Consider the following 17,396-nt stretch of genomic DNA (forward strand, 5'->3'; position numbering starts at 1 on the left):
AGTTGGAGGCAAATTGGCAGGTGGAAACCAATGAGAAAACAGCACGGATGAGGGGAGTGGCAATGAAGGGGGGGAAAATGTCCCAGAATTCCCTTTGGCAAATGTCTCAGGTGTACCACAGTAAACAGTTTGAAATCTGTTGTAAGGAGTTTTTGGGAGCCCCTCACTTTCCAAGGTATGAGGAGCTGAGATAAATATGCCTCTTCAGTGATGAACAGCTGTAACGTTCCTGTATTCTTCTCCAAAGCCAGTCTCCATTCCCAGTTCAATCCCAAGCCAATTGATTTAATTTGTTTAGTTATGGAGGTAAGACTGAAACCCTCATATGCTCATGCACCGAGAGCCTTGTTTGGCATCATGGAACACACACCCTGTTCATTGCATGAAGTGTTTCTTAACCCGTGTTAAGGGAGGGGGGGGGGGACACAGTGGGGCGTGGCTAAATTATGTGACAAGCCGAGTTAGTCACCTATTCCTTGTTCTTCCCTGTATGACCTTGTTTAGGGGTCTCCAGTATGACCTTGTTTAGGGGTCTCCCAGACCCCAGTAAACACACTCAGACCCTGTTCCCTCGTCACAGCTGTCACCCGTCTGTGACCCCGCGCTGTTTTATTTTGGTGGGTGTTTCTAACACCCTTGACCTCAGACCACTCTTTCATTTTCTTTCCTCTCTGCCACTCCCTTCGCCTCCAGCCCATCCTGATGTCATGTGACTCATTTCTTAACACCCAATATAAATAAGTGCTACAGCTCTCCAGTAAAAATAATCATCTCATATATCATTTAATTGCCCTTTTTTGAGCCCCTTTCAGAGTGTCTAGATTCTGCATGAAATGCACTGGCCGGCAAGCGCAGGGATTCCTGCAGCCCTCGTGTGCATTATTATTATTTTTTTTAATAGCGAGTGGGCAGCCTGGTTCTGCAGCTCCTGCGCATCTGCGCTTGTCATTCATCAGGAGATCGCATTTCATGCCTTTTAACCCCAGAACCGCTTTGCTTAAAAGTGAACTTATTCGCCTGAGTGGGCGGGAAATAAAAACCATTAGTGTCCCAGCATGCACTGCCGGCTGCAACCCCCCTCCCCCCCCCAACCCCGGGGTCTCGTTTGTCTGCGTGTGTGTGTTTGTGCCAGTGGAACAGCATCTCCAGTGTATTTCTGCCTCATTTCAACCTGTCAATACTTCAATTAGAGGCAGGCTAAGGGCCCTCGAGGTGCGTGTGGGGGGGTTTTATATTTTGCATGTTCCGTTCTGCGGGATTTGTGGTCTTCCAGTGCCGCATTACAGTCCCGTCCTCTCCCTGCGCACAGGGTGACCCGCTAATTAAAAGGCGACAGGATAAGCCGCTCCTGTTTTCCTGCCCGCGCTTATTTTGCTCTCTCCCCTCTGGCCTGCAGTCCCCCCCCCCCCCCGTGATTTCCCGATTTGCCAGGGAAGGTGTTCGGTTCAGGCCCTGTACATGTTTGCCTGGGTCGCACTTCCTTCTTTAAAGGTGGGAGGGGGGATGGAACCCCTCAGTCACTGGCCCTCGGGCCCCTCACCATCCCCCGGTGGGGGAACAGGAGGTGACAGGAGAGATGAACAGCAAGTAGATCATGTGAGACAAGCTCCCCCCGGATCTGAGGCTCTCTCTCTCTCTCTCTCTCTCTCTCTCTCCCTCAGAGTCTCATTATGCAGGACCATAATTTTGCTGCATATTAAAAAAATACATCAGCTAAGCAATTATGGAATTATAAAGAAGACTTTGCTAGCCTGGGGGGCGCTTCAGTGCAGCCCTACGCACACACAGATTAAATTGTACTGCGCTCTCACCGCTTCCAGGACCATTTTGGCAGCGGCGCCCAGCCATTATCAGAGGGGATTCTGGGTAGCAAAAGGCACAATATCGATCACGCTTGCCGTCTCGGGCCTAGCGAGGCCCCACGTGGGGGCAGCGTGCGCCTCCGTGCCCTGCTAGCATCTCGTGTAATTTTGGCTTTGCGTATTTTATTAGCATGGTCGCTAAAACTGGCAATGCAGAGGCGCCTCGTTCCCGTGGGTGCACCAAGCGCCGCGCCGGCGTCGCTGTGGTGCTGTCTTTCCTCCAGCTGCGTTTCCATGGCCCCCGTGGCCCCCATATTCCCCCCGAAGCATGAAGACCCGTCTCCGGGGAGCAGGAACAAGACGATGCTAACGGTGTCGCCTCAGATCCCTTTTGAAAGTACGCCACAAATGTGAACGATCACATTTAAGGAAAGGAAAAAAAAAAAAAGGCTGAAGGTGTTTTTTCTCCCCCCCTCGCTTAAAATTCCTAGTTGTCATGCAAAATAAATCAACGCTCCTTTTCCGTGCCGCCGTTTGAAACGGCTTTAGAGTGAATAAGAGATGAAGCTTAAATGTTCGCAGCCCTTAGTCTGACACATCCAATCACATCACGGCGCTGTCAGCCTCGCGAGAAGGCCGGCTCCTCCGTGCCTTTTAACCGGCTGCCTCAGAAAGACTGAGCACCCGTCTATGAACGTCTGCATGTGTGTGTGTATGTGGGGGCGGGCGGGGGGGGGATTTCACTTAATAAAAGCTCCTTGTTCTAACAATCATATGCTACAGGCTCAGCCACGTTTTCTCTGTAGACGCCGATACTTGTCAGCTCAGCTGAGGATGGGCTTTCACCTGTATTGCGTTGTGTACAATGCATTTTTACATTTGCTACATATGACTATTAGTTTGATTTGTCATGAGTTTACAGCGTGTAGCAGGTGTGTGTTGGTAAGAATTATATTCACATTTATTTATTTAACGGACAGTTTTATCCAAAGTGAGATTGAGAAAGAATGGGTTAGCCAGTCCCTGGAAGAATTGGAGTGAGGACCCTCACTCAGGGACCCAATGGGGACAACACTCTGTCAGCCATGGGACTTAATCCAGCGACCTTCCGCTCATTGGTACAGTGTTCTAACCCACAAACACTGATTAGTTTAAAGCAGCCAGTGCATAACCATACAGACAACACTCTGGGTTGTGGCCGTGAAGATGTGGAAGGTGGTTCTGTAGGTGTGTTCAGATGCGCCCTGGTAGTGGGCAGCTAGCTGCAGGCGGGACTCACCGCTGCTCTAATGGATTTCTGGGTGTGAGATTGGGGAGCTTTTTTGAGAGGGATAGTCGGAGAACGTCTGCCACAAGGCCAGGCAGAGCTTCTGGAAGGCAGAGCTTAATATAACAAATGATTTTCTGACATAGCCAAACGCAGAATGGAGTCAAGACCCTTCAAAACTTGGTTTAACCGGAAAGAAACAAGACAAACATAAGGAGAAAAACTTTGTGGAAGATCTTCTGCAATACTCCTCTCTCACATGATCCAACCGACCCCATATGATCCCAAGTAGGCAGTTAGTCCAGCCAAGTCCGGCTGGACTTCGTTAATTGGGTTACTTGTAGTTGGTCAGTTGGTCAGTTGCCTTGTAAATGCCAAATAAAACAAAATTCAGGCCTGTGTAGTTGTGATGCCGGTGTTTGGGATTGTATGGCATGATGATGATATCTTATATATTCACTCTCAAGCAGTCTCTTCACAGCTATTCATCACTATATACATTTATTTCAAAGCTTAACAATATTTCCGGAATTATTGTTACAAAAAGCTTTTTTATTATTACTTAATACTGATTAATTTTCATAAGTGGGTTTCAAAGAATGCTGAACCTGAGCTCAGCAAAACACCCCAACCATCCCACGGAAGGTAATTTTTTGAATTTGGTGAGACCAGAAGCTCTGTGTTCACTGTTGCATTCTGGGAGTTTTCCTGGTCTCCAGAAACCCACTCTCGCCTCTCCCACAGTCCCGGCCATGATCACGTCGTACCCCAACACCACGCTGGCCACGCAGGGCCAGAAGAAGGAGCTGAGCTGTACAGCGCATGGGGAGATGCCCATCATGGTCCGCTGGGAGAAGGAGGACCGTATCATCAATCCCGAGATGAGCCGCTACGTAGTCTCCTTCAAGGAGGTGGGCGACGAGGTCATCTCCACCCTCCAGGTACAGTGCCCTCACCTGGTCATGTAACTACATTGATTCCAGTTCAAGTAGTTCTTTGATTTCGCTTCAACAAAAGAAGAGGATCAAATGTTAAAAACAACGACAGACACAACAGACTATGCTTTGCAGACTATGTCTGGCAAATATTACCTCACTGGTGCATGCTGGGAAATGTATTTCTTTTGCCTTCTTTTGCAGATCTTGCCCACTGTAAGGGAAGACTCTGGGTTCTTTTCCTGTCATGCAATCAATAGTTATGGTGAAGACAGGGGAATCATTCAGTTAACAGTTCAAGGTAAGGAAAGACACTATCGAAAAGGCGTATGATGAGACTCTGTAGCAAAAATGTTTCCAGCATCACCGATGATCAAACAAACATGTCTTTCCAGAGCCTCCGGACCCTCCAGAGGTGGAGATCCGAGAGGTCAGGGATCGGACAATAGCCCTCCGTTGGACGATGGGGTTCGACGGCAACAGCCCCATCACTGGCTACGACATCGAGTGCAAAAACAAATCAGGTGGGATTTTGAAATCCATCATGTCAGTTGATAATGTGGGAGTAACACCAGGTGAAAAAGTAGCATCCAACTTGAGTTAATGTCTTTATCATGTATCCAGAAACAAAGAGATACATGCAGCCACCTCACAAGCTTCAAAGATAGGAAAACCTGTCTTTGTAAATGCACATTTTATTTTAAAGTCATACAGAAAAAACAGTAATCAGTACAAAGTGATTGTGATGGCTTGTTTAAATAGACAAACAAAATTAGATAAATGATACTTGATTACTGCAATTTGTGAATTTCCCATCATAACATTAATCTGTTGCCTAGAAAGTCTTTTTTTAAAAAAACAAAAAGCACATTCAACAATATTGTAAACAGTAAAAATAATTTAGATGATGATCAGGTTTCCCCAGTTACTGAGGTTCATGGATGGTATTGTGCTTCCCCCTGTCCTGCAGCGTCCTGGGGTTCAGCCCAAACAACCAAAGACGTCTCCCCACAGCTGAACCAGGCCACCATCATCGACCTCCACCCCTCCTCCACCTACAACATCCGCATGTTCGCCAAGAACCACATCGGGAAGAGCGAGGCCAGCAACGAGCTCACCATCACCACCGACGAAGCGGGTAGGCCTCTGCCATGCCCCCCCCCCAAACACCACCATCATGACCGGTTTGAACTTGTGCTGACCGGTTTATGAAGTGAGCAGGTGACAACACAAGACCATCTTTAATGAAACGAGACATGAAGCCAACTCAAACTGGGGTTGTTCTGTAGCTATTTGCCATGCGCTTCCCTTTGATAGGACCACGTTCTACCTGAATAACCTGTTATAAATAAACAAACTTGGGGTAAAGGACTGATAGACAGATAAAGAAATACACCTCAAAGACCTTCTAGGCTCTGTACATAAAAATGTAACTAAGTAGTTTTTAAATGAGCAAAATAATATACTTTATTCTTACCATTAGTGTTCGACACTAATCTCATTAGTTGTTTTGTGGCTTTTATTCTTTGCATTACACTAGTTGCCCAAATTGTAGAAACACTTCCAATTTTTAGAGACTGCAGAACCTTATTCAACTTTTGCTCCAGTTACTTATTTAATCGTCCAGTGTATCATTTTACAAATATCATGCACTGGACAATTATATAAGTAACTGGAGCGACAGTTGAATAAAGTTCTGCAGTTTCTAAAAATTGGAAGTGTTTCCACAATTTTGGCCACTAGTGTATATCAGGACAATTTTATCATTTTGGTATTTAAATATATGAATTGCAGTTAGCATTCCATATAATTATACCTATCTACTGTGTTGCTACATCGGTTTACTGATGCACAAAACATTTTCAGTCACTACAGTTAGGTTTTCTTCTCTATGGTGCTCTACAGCTGGTCCTCTGCTTGGACTTGACAGCAGCTCTCAGGTTGACTATATAAGCTGTCTGCCATTTGGGTTTTCAGTAATATGATTTGCAGTCAAAACAGCAATGCTGATAATAACTGCGTATTACTGAATGTCAGCGAGACGATTGTGGAAAAAAGTAGGAATGCAAGTTTTTTTCTCCATGTTTTTTACAGTGTAAAAATATTATAGCTGTAGCCAAGGGTGATGATGGAAAGTGGAGGTATTTATAAAGTATTCACAAGCCCCGATATAGAGGCGAAGTACAACCTACCGCTTAAAAGATAAGAGCCACCCACACGAAGCAGTGCGACAGACAGATTAGGCTTGCAATTTATAACTGGAAATAATTCTCCTGATATAGGCCCTATATTAATTTTTGCCTGGTAGTGAAGTATGTTTGTTATGGTTGCACTCGCCAGACTAGTCAGCGACGACTTCCTCCTCAGCAGACGGCTAAAGAGAAGAAAATAGCGGGCAGACAGACAGATAGTCGGACGGACAGATTGACGGCAGGGCGACTCCAAGTCTTCCCGTCCCGACGCGCCGTCGAGCGCCAGCTGACCCTGCGATACAAATCCCGGCCCTTTCAATTAGCGCCCGCAGTCATAAATGTCAGGCCGTATTGGATGCAGCGCGGCCTGTCTCTGCGCAGATAAAGCCGCTGTCGTTTTATGTTCACGGTGAAGTGCGGCTCTGTCGTCCGCCAGACTCGCACTCAAAGTATCCGCCTCTCTATTGATTAAACTGCCTATGACTCATCTTCGCCGCTGCGGAGTCTGTCCAGATATCCGTCAACATCCCCAGCTCAGGGACGACGTGCCAATGTGTGCACTTGCTGTTGTAAATTCTCTTTTCGCCCACAGTTTTCCGTTACAACTATGGTATATTATACATATTGTTCTGCATACAGAGTAAGAAACGTTTAATTGTTATCCTTCACGTTCTTTCTACGGGATCTGACAGAGGAATCTGTCATTATAAATATATATGATAACAGAATGATAAATAGATAAATATAATTATACATAAATAGAATTATAAATAGCATAATATAAATCAAGTTCCCTTATGCTATCTATGTCATATTTCCTTGGACTCCAAGGCCACACAGGGAAATTAAGTACAGTGGTGCCATCTTCTGGCAAAGTTGTAGAACAGCACTGGCTTAGCTCGGGTTTATGGTTTGTGATTCTGGTAAAAGACACCAGCAACCCTCCTTCAAGCTCTTGTCTTCTGGCCTTGTGATCCAATGCTTCGTTTGCAGCCCCCGATGGCCCTCCGCAGGAAGTGCAGCTGGAAGCCATCTCCTCGCAAAGCATCAAAGTCACCTGGAAGGTACCAGAATTCCTGTTACTTACACCTTCCGTTGGCCCCGTTACGGAGAACTGACCTTCACGGAAGGATGCAGAAAGTCCGTCTCCTTAGACAAGAACATACAGGACAGTCTAGATCACATTTATGTCATTTAAAGGGAAACCATCCAACATGTTGTGGAGTACCAGGTCGCAGGTTGGCTGGGGGCCTGTCCCAGGCAGCATATAGCTCAAGGCTAGGGTAACCAGATAATCCATGTCAGGGGGGGACACTTAGAGGTACTTAACACACACACACACACACACACACACCCACATAGGCTGAGCTCAAGATCCAAACCCAACCTTGGAATTGTGCAAAACCAGTGCTTCCCACTGAGCACCGTGTTACCCTTCAGAGGAAGTAAATATTTCTTATTTAATATAATCACAATATATACAAAACATATATATGTTCCCATGCCAAAATGGAACATGATGGGAATTGATGAATAGATTAAACAAGAAAGTGTCCTTTCCTGTCTAACAACTGGAACCTGTACTGTATAACAAAGTAGGATTTCTTGCTTAGCTGGATAACTTTTTATAGATTTAAGCTAGATTTAAGGTAGTCTGGGATAAATGTAAGTGAATGATAATAAAGCCCATTCACCGCGCATTCTCGCATCTTGAATCTAGGAGGGCAAGCGTACCATCCCAGTAACAGGTATTGTGCCGCAATTCACAGGCCCCAAAGAAGCACCTGCAGAACGGCATGATCCGCGGCTACCAGGTGGGCTATCGAGAGTACAGCACTGGAGGCAGCCACCAGTTTAACATCATCAGCGTGGACACCACCGGGGACACTGAGACCATCACGCTGGACAATCTGAAGAAGTTCACCCAGTACGGGGTGGTGGTGCAGGCTGGGAACCGTGCGGGCACGGGGCCCTCGTCCCAGGAGGTCATCGCTACCACCTTGGAGGATGGTCAGTGTCTGCTTTCCCATCACAGCCCCCAGGCTGACTGCTAGACCAGGGGGGATTCTAGCACTCTTTTTAAGGTGGAGCCATAAGAGGAGCCATAATTCTTACAAAGGGGTCAAGTTTATCATTAGCCAATAATATGCTTTGAATGGGTGAGTGGTGGTGGGAAGGTACTTCAGGGGCCAATCAACTCTTGGATGGGGCCAGTTCCTCTATGGCCCCGCCCTTCAGTGGCCATTTTCTCAGGTACCCATACCTAGTGACCAGGACCTTCTTTCAGCTCCAGAATTGCATAAATGTTTAACAAACTTTAGATAAGGGATGTTTTCCCCCACAAAATGCTCATAAATTCCACGAAGGCGGCTTTTTCTGAGATGCTGGAGCCACCATATCTGACACCGCGGTCAGAATTGCTTGGATTATGCCTGCTGCCCATTCAAATGCTTAATCAAATAGTAGCTGAACCTCTTGACCCTGTTTAGCTGCATTATGTATTGAGTCTTTCATATGAATCACTGTTGAGAGAGAGACTCGTTTGTTTAACGAGTATCTAATGATGTGGACACTGAGTCGGTCACCATCCAGAGGTGCTGGACACCATCTAATATCCTGATACAGTCCCTCTAATTTTTCCTGTATGTTTTTGTCCTATACAATATAAATATATCAGTCATTTGTATGTGAAAATATTAACTTGCTTTGGTGGGTCACAGAAAATCCCAGAAGAGGAGTTATATGCACAGGTATAGGAGAGAGTTTGATAGTGGGGGGCACAACTGAGTAGTTAAAAGGCAAAGGAGTATTTATAGGGGGGATGAATGAAGCTAAATATAATTCTGGGGGGGTACACATACACCCTGTGCCCCCCAGTACCTACACTATGTCCCTGGTTGCATGAAACAGTATTTTCCCAAAATGAACTGAATATAAGCAACTCAAAAATATTGAAGTTTTATGGCCTAGATGCAAGTATTACTGACGTGATTTAGTGAATCAATGAATGTTACCTTTATATAGCGCTTCTCAAGACACCCAAAGTGCTTTACTGAACCAATGGGGAGTCACCTCAACCACCACCACTGTGTAGCCCCACCTGGATGATGCAACAGCAGCCATTCTGCACCAGTACGCTCACTACACAGTAGCTAAGGTGGTGAAGGGGCAGGAGAGAACTGACCAGTTTAATATAGGGGATGATTAGGAGGCCAGATTTGAAGGGGCCTCAGTGGGCAATTTTAGCCAGGGCATCAGGGTACCTCCTCTGTCAAAGCATGGCCATCATTTATGACCTCAGATGTCTCATCCCAAGGATGGAGCCATTTTTACAGAAGTGTCCCCATCACTGCACTGGGGCATTGGAATCCACACTGACCACTGGATGGGCTAACCTGCTGGCCACAGTGTCCCTGTCACTGCACTGGGGCGTTGGGATCCACAATGACCACTGGATGGGCTAACCTGCTGGCCACAGTGTCCCTGTCACTGCACTGGGGCGTTGGGATCCACAATGACCACTGGATGGGCTAACCTGCTGGCCACAGTGTCCCCGTCACTGCACTGGCGCGTTGGGATCCACACTGACCACTAGATGGGCTAACCTGCTGGCCACAGTGTCCCCGTCACTGCACTGGCGCGTTGGGATCCACACTGACCACTAGATGGGCTAACCTGCTGGCCACACCATCCCCTCTTCCTGCAGTGCAGATATTTGGGGGGGGGGGGCATTCTAATTTGTAACGCTTCTTTCTTGTGCCCAACAGTTCCCAGTCGTCCTCCTGAGAGTGTCCTGGCCGCGGCCACATCGCCAGAGACCATCTCCCTCTCATGGTCCACCCCCGCCAAAGAAGCACTCAATGGTATCCTCCAGGGCTTCCGGGTCATTTACTGGGCCAACCTTCCCGATGGAGGTGAGCTTTACTTAAGTACTAATTAGCACGGGCACGGCCCCTCCCCCATTCTGGATGCAGATGCGAAGATCAAGGCTGGAGACATTAATGACCCTGTCACAGGACATACAGCAAAACAACTCTGACGCTAATTAGGAGGTAGAGATATCCAGGTCTTCTACAGTTCCAGCTTTATTTCAGCAATAATGATTACAGTGTGATTAGATACAAACAGATACATTGTGGACCAGAGCCATTGAAACCATATTCCAAGTGAACGTTTATGTATCATGGATGCGTCAGTCTTTCCTGACTTAGCAGTTACCTTTGAATCCTTATCTTGTCACCTTGTCACTCAAGGACAAACCGCCATTGGACAATGCTTTTCGTTTTTTGAATGTGACAGATAGAGGTGTGAGTCTGTTTTGTCTTTCAAATAGGCACAAATGTAATTTATGAATGTACAATTAAAAAAAAAAAAATGCATTCATTAATTTTCCTGAATCATTCATAAAGTGCAGAGACTCTGTAATATTTATGTAATTTAGTTTAGAAATTAATTTGTAATTTAGTACTTCACAGTACCAATTCCATAGTTTCTATATAAGGCAGATTCACACAAAAATATTTTACTTTAGTTTAGTTAGTGTAGTTTAACGAAGAATTGCATTTTCGTATTTACACCACTGGGTGACACCAAAGTACCATATTCAGTGGGAGCAATAATGCCCAATAATGTGTTTTACAATCTCTTCTGAGCGTTTAAATATTGTTTTTCATGTTCTGTTATTCATTAGAACAGCTGTAATATTTCTTAAACTCCCTTTAAAAATCCTGCCCTCGTGATTCATTTTTGATTATTTAGCACAAAGACATTCTAAAGTAGCACAAAGACATTCTAAGGTAGCACAAAGACATTTCTCTTCTGTACCCTGAATCAGCTTAATTACAAAGCACATACAGAGTAATTCCTTTGCATTTATAGTATAAAATGTCTCAGATGTCAGAATAAATCTGGTTAATAATCACTATGGCCATTTTGATTAAAACAGGAGGGTCGTTTTAGGTTCTCAGGGTGGGCATAAAATGGGAAATATATTGAAAAGAATTCAGTATAATCGTTAGGTCCTATAAACCAAGGGCAGACTGTTCTGTTTATGGCCTTTAAATCTGGTTTCCCAGATTAAGGTTTTGTCATTCTGTTTTCGATTTTGGCCAACCTCAAACGTCGCGGTGGGCAGACTATACCCCAGATGGCAGAAGCCGCATTAATAATGCAAAACGCGGCCCTATAACGGCGTCTGTGTCTGTAGCGGAGGAGGACGGCGTCTGAGTGGAGCTGCAGAAGGAGCTGATGATTACCTGAGACATGGAAATCATAATCATTTTATGAGAGATTATGTGTTAGATCACATTACATTACATAACATTCAACTTCATTGTCACTGTGCTGAGTACAGGTACAGAGCCAATGAATTGCAGTGAATTGCAAACAAAATATATACAAATACATAAGTAAATGTGTGTGACTCATGTCATCGTGTGTGTGAATGTACAAAAAATACACTGAATCAGGCCTGTCACACATAATTCCTGGTTAGGAACAAAATTACTATAATGCACCACACCCTTGCCAAACGCCCCCTCCACATCCTTCCACCCCCCCCCCCCCCCCCTGGCACATCTCCAGGTGTCTCTCTGAGACAGCAAGCTTGCACTAAATCTTTGCCGGGCAAATGATTTGGCGCAGATGCCACAAGCCTTTCTGGACTGTTCCGTGAGTGACCCGCCTCTGTGCTGTTCCCGCCTCTGCCCTTCACCCTGCCTCTGCCCTTCACCCTGCCTCTGCCCTTCACCCCGCCTCTGCCCTTCACCCCGCCTCTGCCCTTCACCCTGCCTCTGCCTTAGAGCTGGGAGAGATCAGGAATGTCACCACGTCCCAGCCTTCCCTGGAGCTGGACGGTCTGGAGAAGTACACCAACTACAGCATCCAGGTGCTGGCCTTCACGCGCGCCGGGGATGGAGTACGCAGCGAGCAGATCTTCACGCGGACCAAGGAGGATGGTATGAGCACGTGGGGGGGGATTTGTCAGCTTTCGCATCCACGAATTTAGCAGTACTGCTTGTCGGAACACTCCAATAAGCAGATATAAAGGCAGTAAATGTTGTTAGTTTAAACCAAGACAGGGTCCCGCTCTTATACTTGAGGTACCTAACATGATTTTACCTGAAATTAATTTAATTAATTAACAAGCCAGCTGTACAAATGAGTAGAATTGGGAAAAAGAATCAGGTCTTCGATGAAATAATAATTTTAAAAAAACAATGCCGGAACAGCTAAAGTGTTGAGTATCTCTGGTCTATGTATGGTTACCGTGTCCCTGGCAACGGTCCTTGGATTCCTTGGAGGGTTTTTTTTCTCAAATTACAGAGTCTTGATTCCTCCCTTCTGTAATTTACTGGGTCTAATTTGCCATTCATTTATACCAGGGGTGGCCAATCATGCTGGTTTTTGGGATAACCTTTAGGCCAGCTGTTCAAATCCAGGTGTGAGGCCTCTTCATCCAATCAAATCTGCACACAGTGGACCTTTTTGGATAAGATTGGCCTCCCACGATTTATTCTGTTGTTACACTGAGCGCCGGTATGTCAGTAAGTCCCACTGTTTGGTTTTGTGTGAAGCACTTTGCACCAAATGTGTTGGGAAAGGGGATAAAAAAAAAAGAATTTTATTGAGTCAAATGTCGTTCATTGCTCGGGCATGTAGAGGTTACCGCTGAGAGTCCCCACCTGAGAGTCTCGTAACAGGAAGAGCTCTAAGGTGCTGTGTGGTGTGTCTCACGCGGGCTTTGACCCCCGCAGTCCCCGGACCTCCTGCCGGAGTGAAGGCTGCTGCGGCCGCCAACTCGGTGGTGTTCGTCTCCTGGCTGCCACCGCTCAAACTCAACGGCATCATCAGGAAGTACACTGTCTTCTGCTCGAACCCCTACCCGACGGTACGACCTGCATCTCGCCTGACACTGAATAGCAAGGAGGAAGCTCACATTTGCACATCTTTGCTGACCTTCCCCTGGATCTATAGGTTTGGGTCCTTCAGTTCAGATCTAACACTGATACTTTGATGTCTGACGCTACCAAGATCCCTATAGCCACAACTGAACCATGCAGAGCAGACATCTCATTTTACGTGACAGGTGTCCAGCTATCAAGAAGACAAGTATTGTGATCTAATTTGTGCCCCCTAAGGGTTCTCCCAAGCCCCTCCCCTGCCAAAAGCATTTCTGCAGCAGAAGTGATTCCTGCTTCCATTCCACCCGTTTCTCAGGTAATGAGCGAGTTTGAGGCCTCCCCAGATGTGTATTTCTACCGCATCCCCAATCTCAGCCGCAACCGTCAGTACAGCATCTGGGTCGTCGCCGTGACGGCCGCGGGTCGGGGGAACTCCAGCGACATCATCACCGTCGAGCCCCTGGCCAAAGGTACTGCACTTTGATGTCCTAGCAGAGAACGCTTTTAGTGACTGTGGTTATTTATAACACTATACCATATTGTATCAAGCCATTTACGGACACGCAAATAAAAATGTGAGCCCTAGTTTGCTTATCTGAAAATAGCATGACCTGAATTCTTGTCAGCGTTCCTATCCATCCCATTTAGTCATCCTCTTTTGATAGAGAAACCTCCCTTCCTCCCAATGTTACGTTTCCCGTAACGTTTATATAACGTTTATTATGACGGTGCTTGCTGTTCCCAGCCCCGGCCCGGATCTTGACATTCAGTGGCACAGTGACGACGCCATGGATGAGGGACATAGTCCTACCCTGCAAAGCCGTGGGAGACCCATCTCCAAGCATCAAGTGGCTGAAGGGGAGGTAAGACCGGTCGGGTGGATGGGGCCATCACTGCCAGTCATGCTGGGGCGGAACCAGCAATTGAAGCGTATATTATCTGACGTATAGGATTTCTGAGTCTGTCTAAATGGATTGATGTACTAATACAGAAAACTGCTGCTGGTCTGTTGTGATCTCTGTCAGTATTACAGGGACTCAAAGTCTTTCAGAAACAATCTGTGGCTGTCAGTCTAGGAGTGTAATTTACTGTTTTTCAGCAATGGCACCCCTAGCCCAGTCCTGATCGATGGACGCCGCAGTGTCCATAGCAACGGCAGCTTCGTCATCCGTACTGTGAAAGCAGAGGATTCTGGGTACTACAGTTGTGTGGCTAGCAATAGTTGGGGGTCTGATGAAATCATGCTTCACCTGCAGGTTCAAGGTAAGCAGGATTTCGAGATTCTTTTATGGTACATAAATCCACTGTTAGCCGCACACCTTGAGCAAATCAATGTCTTCAAAGGACGAGATACGTGCTACTGAAGAAGCCAGAAGCTTTATCAATGGCTCACTGTTGGAGCAGGCATCGATATCTATCAATTTGCTTTCAGTTCCTCCCGACCAGCCACGTCTTACGGTAACCAAGACGACCACCACATCAATCACCCTGTCCTGGATACCAGGTGACAACGGAGGGAGCTCCATCAGAGGTGAGTGTGATTCGCCAGTTAATCAAAGGGTGACAGAAACTTGCCTGGATTCCCTTGTGAAGTGTCCACCTCAGAGCTTTCATTGAGGAGACTGGTGAACTGGGTCATTTTCCTTTCCTTTGTAAATGTTCCCTCAGAGGGGCATACTATGGGTAGGCAATATGGGAAAGGAACGTACTGCATTAAAAAATGTTTAGGGGATAGAATTAATACCCTTAGTCATGGGTATGTCTAGTCAGAGTGGGACCCAAGTGACGTTTATCATGGATTGCAACACCAGCATTATAAAAGAGGTGGTTAGGATAATTGGAAACTGGATTTTATATAAATTTGAATTTAATGATTTTTTTGTGATGCTGCGAGATGTTTGCTACCCTTAAGTTCTTTGAAGATTACATTTTACTCCCAGCATGGTGGGTAATTAGAGTGAATTTTCTCTTCCCAATACCACTCTAGTAGTTACTCATTTTTCAGTGCCAGAGTTTCACCTTGTGTGTGTTTCAATTATTTACTTGGTCAGCGGATTCCTATACTCTGCTGAAGTTCAGCTTGCTCTTTGAATGGTTTTCACAGAAGTATCCAAAGAGAGGTGGCCCATTCAGTGTGAAGTTCCTCTGCAATGGATTTCGTAGTCTCTCTGTTGCCTGGGAGATTAGCAGTCATCAGGGTAACTGACATACTCTCTTCTGCACAGGGTACATCTTGCAGTACTCTGAGGACAACAGCGAGCAGTGGGGCAGCATTTCCATCAGTCCCAGCGAACGTTCCTACCGCCTGGAGAACCTCAAGTGTGGCACCTGGTACAAGTTCACCCTCACGGCACAGAACGGGGTTGGCCCAGGACGCATCAGCGAGATCATCGAGGCCAAGACCCACGGCAAAGGTACAGTGCCAGCTGTGTCATACATAATGTCCTTCAGAGTCGTAAAATCAGAAGATAGACAGGCAGGCATGCATGCTAGTAAACGCTCACTGCTTCAGTTTTTGGGAGTAGAGAGGCGTCCCACCCAGGATGGTCCTGTATTGTGTACTCCATACTTTCAGAGATAGGCTCTAAGCTCATTGTGATCCTTACTCAATAACTGGTATTGAATATGGATGGATGAATGGATGGATGGATGTTGTACCTCCCCCATCAGCATAAAGATATATGTGCTATCTGGAAAAATATGGTTTGGGTTTATTGACCTCTAATCATGAACAGATGGGGTTCTTGCTATTCACATTGTCTGATATTCACAAAAGACTGAAAGTCATCAGTTTGCTTATTTTGATTTAGACTCTCTTTCAGAACCTGAATGTGTGTGAACGTACTGTTGATGTTTTTGTCTCTGATTGGTTCTTTGCTTATTTTTCACAGAACCTCAGTTCCCCAAAGAGCAAGAGCTCTTCGCCAGCATCAACTCCACCCGCGTCAGGCTGAACCTGATTGGCTGGAACAACGGCGGCTGCCCCATCACCTCCTTCACGCTCGAGTACCGACCCGTGGACTCCACCGTCTGGACGACGGCTCAGCGCACTTCCCTGACCAAGAGCTACATCCTATATGACCTGCAGGAGGCAACGTGGTACGAGTTGCAAATGAAGGTCTGCAACAGCGCAGGCTATGCTGAGAAGAGGGTGAAATTCGCCACCCTGAATGCCGATGGAAGTGAGTTCCCAATGTTACTATTATGCTACTCATGGGGTGGAAAACACTAGATCTTCAGTATGGTAAACAGACCCATGGGACACAAGAATGTTACAGGGGACTTTATTTGGCTCCCTCATAGCATGATCGGTTAGACAAACTCAACTACATAGTTTGCTCTACTTATCAGTCCATTCATCTTCCACCCACTTATTCTGGACAGGGAACTTACTTCTGCATCTCTTAATTGATTACCCTTGAGTTTCACACGTGCAAATTTTCTTCATCTGATAGCGTAATTAACAGCAAAAGCCACCATAACATTTTGTCTCCTCAGATTAGAAAAATTTGAATTCTTCAAATGAATTTTCAAAAAGTTTCAACAGATAGCAACCATGGATAATAGACAGCCTGCAGGAATGTGATTCTTTTAAACCACTTATAATGTATTGGGTCACTGCCAGCAAATCACTCCAGGAAGTATAGAGCACAAGGCAGTGGAGCAATCTAAATGGGATACCAGTCCTTCACATGGAAATCAGTCCAAATATCCATCCATCCATCCATCCATCCATCCATCCAACAACTAACATATATGGTAACACTTTGTACGAATGCCATGTCTATAAGAATCTATGAACATGTTCATAACACATTCATAATTCATTCATAAATCATTATAAACATGGCTATAAATATTTACAAAATGGCATATTTATTATGCATTATGAATGCTTTATGAAGTTCTCATCTATAATGCATTATACATACCTTCATAATGCAGTACAAAGCATCCTTAATTCTTATACCCAGCATTATAATGCATTATGAAGGTATGTATACTAGGTATGTACATTATACATGACCACTTCATTGGAGCTTATGAAGTTCAGTGGTACCTCGGAACTCGAACTTAATCCCTTCAGAACTCCGGATTGAATCCTAAAAAGTTCGAGATCTGATTGAATTTTCCCCACAAGAAATAATGGAAAACCAATGAATTGGTTCCCAGCCCCAAAAAATTACACCTAAATATGTTTTTTTTTAGCATTTAAACACAAAATGAACCGGATAAAACAAGAAGAGCATATACTGTACTAAACACATCTAAGCACATTCATCAAAAAAGTAATTTGT

At 45.5% G+C, this 17,396-nt stretch overlaps 1 protein-coding gene across 3 annotated transcripts in view; it reads left to right on the plus strand.

Moving 5' to 3' along the window:
* Positions 1–17,396, plus strand: part of dscamb (Down syndrome cell adhesion molecule b) — a 160,098-nt gene that overhangs the window by 128,460 nt on the left and 14,242 nt on the right. For 2 of the 3 annotated variants that reach the window (XM_072701300.1, XM_023813788.2), the window contains exons 12-26: positions 3,814–4,010; positions 4,209–4,305; positions 4,400–4,528; positions 4,975–5,142; positions 7,190–7,260; positions 7,966–8,206; positions 9,964–10,110; positions 11,998–12,153; positions 12,952–13,085; positions 13,415–13,568; positions 13,844–13,961; positions 14,198–14,361; positions 14,531–14,629; positions 15,324–15,512; positions 15,990–16,280. In XM_072701300.1, coding sequence (XP_072557401.1) covers positions 3,814–4,010; positions 4,209–4,305; positions 4,400–4,528; positions 4,975–5,142; positions 7,190–7,260; positions 7,966–8,206; positions 9,964–10,110; positions 11,998–12,153; positions 12,952–13,085; positions 13,415–13,568; positions 13,844–13,961; positions 14,198–14,361; positions 14,531–14,629; positions 15,324–15,512; positions 15,990–16,280 — 2,355 coding nt within the window. Of the gene's footprint in view, positions 1–3,813; positions 4,011–4,208; positions 4,306–4,399; positions 4,529–4,974; positions 5,143–7,189; positions 7,261–7,965; positions 9,943–9,963; positions 10,111–11,997; positions 12,154–12,951; positions 13,086–13,414; positions 13,569–13,843; positions 13,962–14,197; positions 14,362–14,530; positions 14,630–15,323; positions 15,513–15,989; positions 16,281–17,396 lie in introns of those variants that run through there. The other variant, XM_072701301.1, reaches the window with a different exon arrangement.

The sequence above is a fragment of the Paramormyrops kingsleyae genome, chromosome 17, assembly GCF_048594095.1.
Source record: "Paramormyrops kingsleyae isolate MSU_618 chromosome 17, PKINGS_0.4, whole genome shotgun sequence".
NCBI lineage: Eukaryota > Metazoa > Chordata > Actinopteri > Osteoglossiformes > Mormyridae > Paramormyrops > Paramormyrops kingsleyae.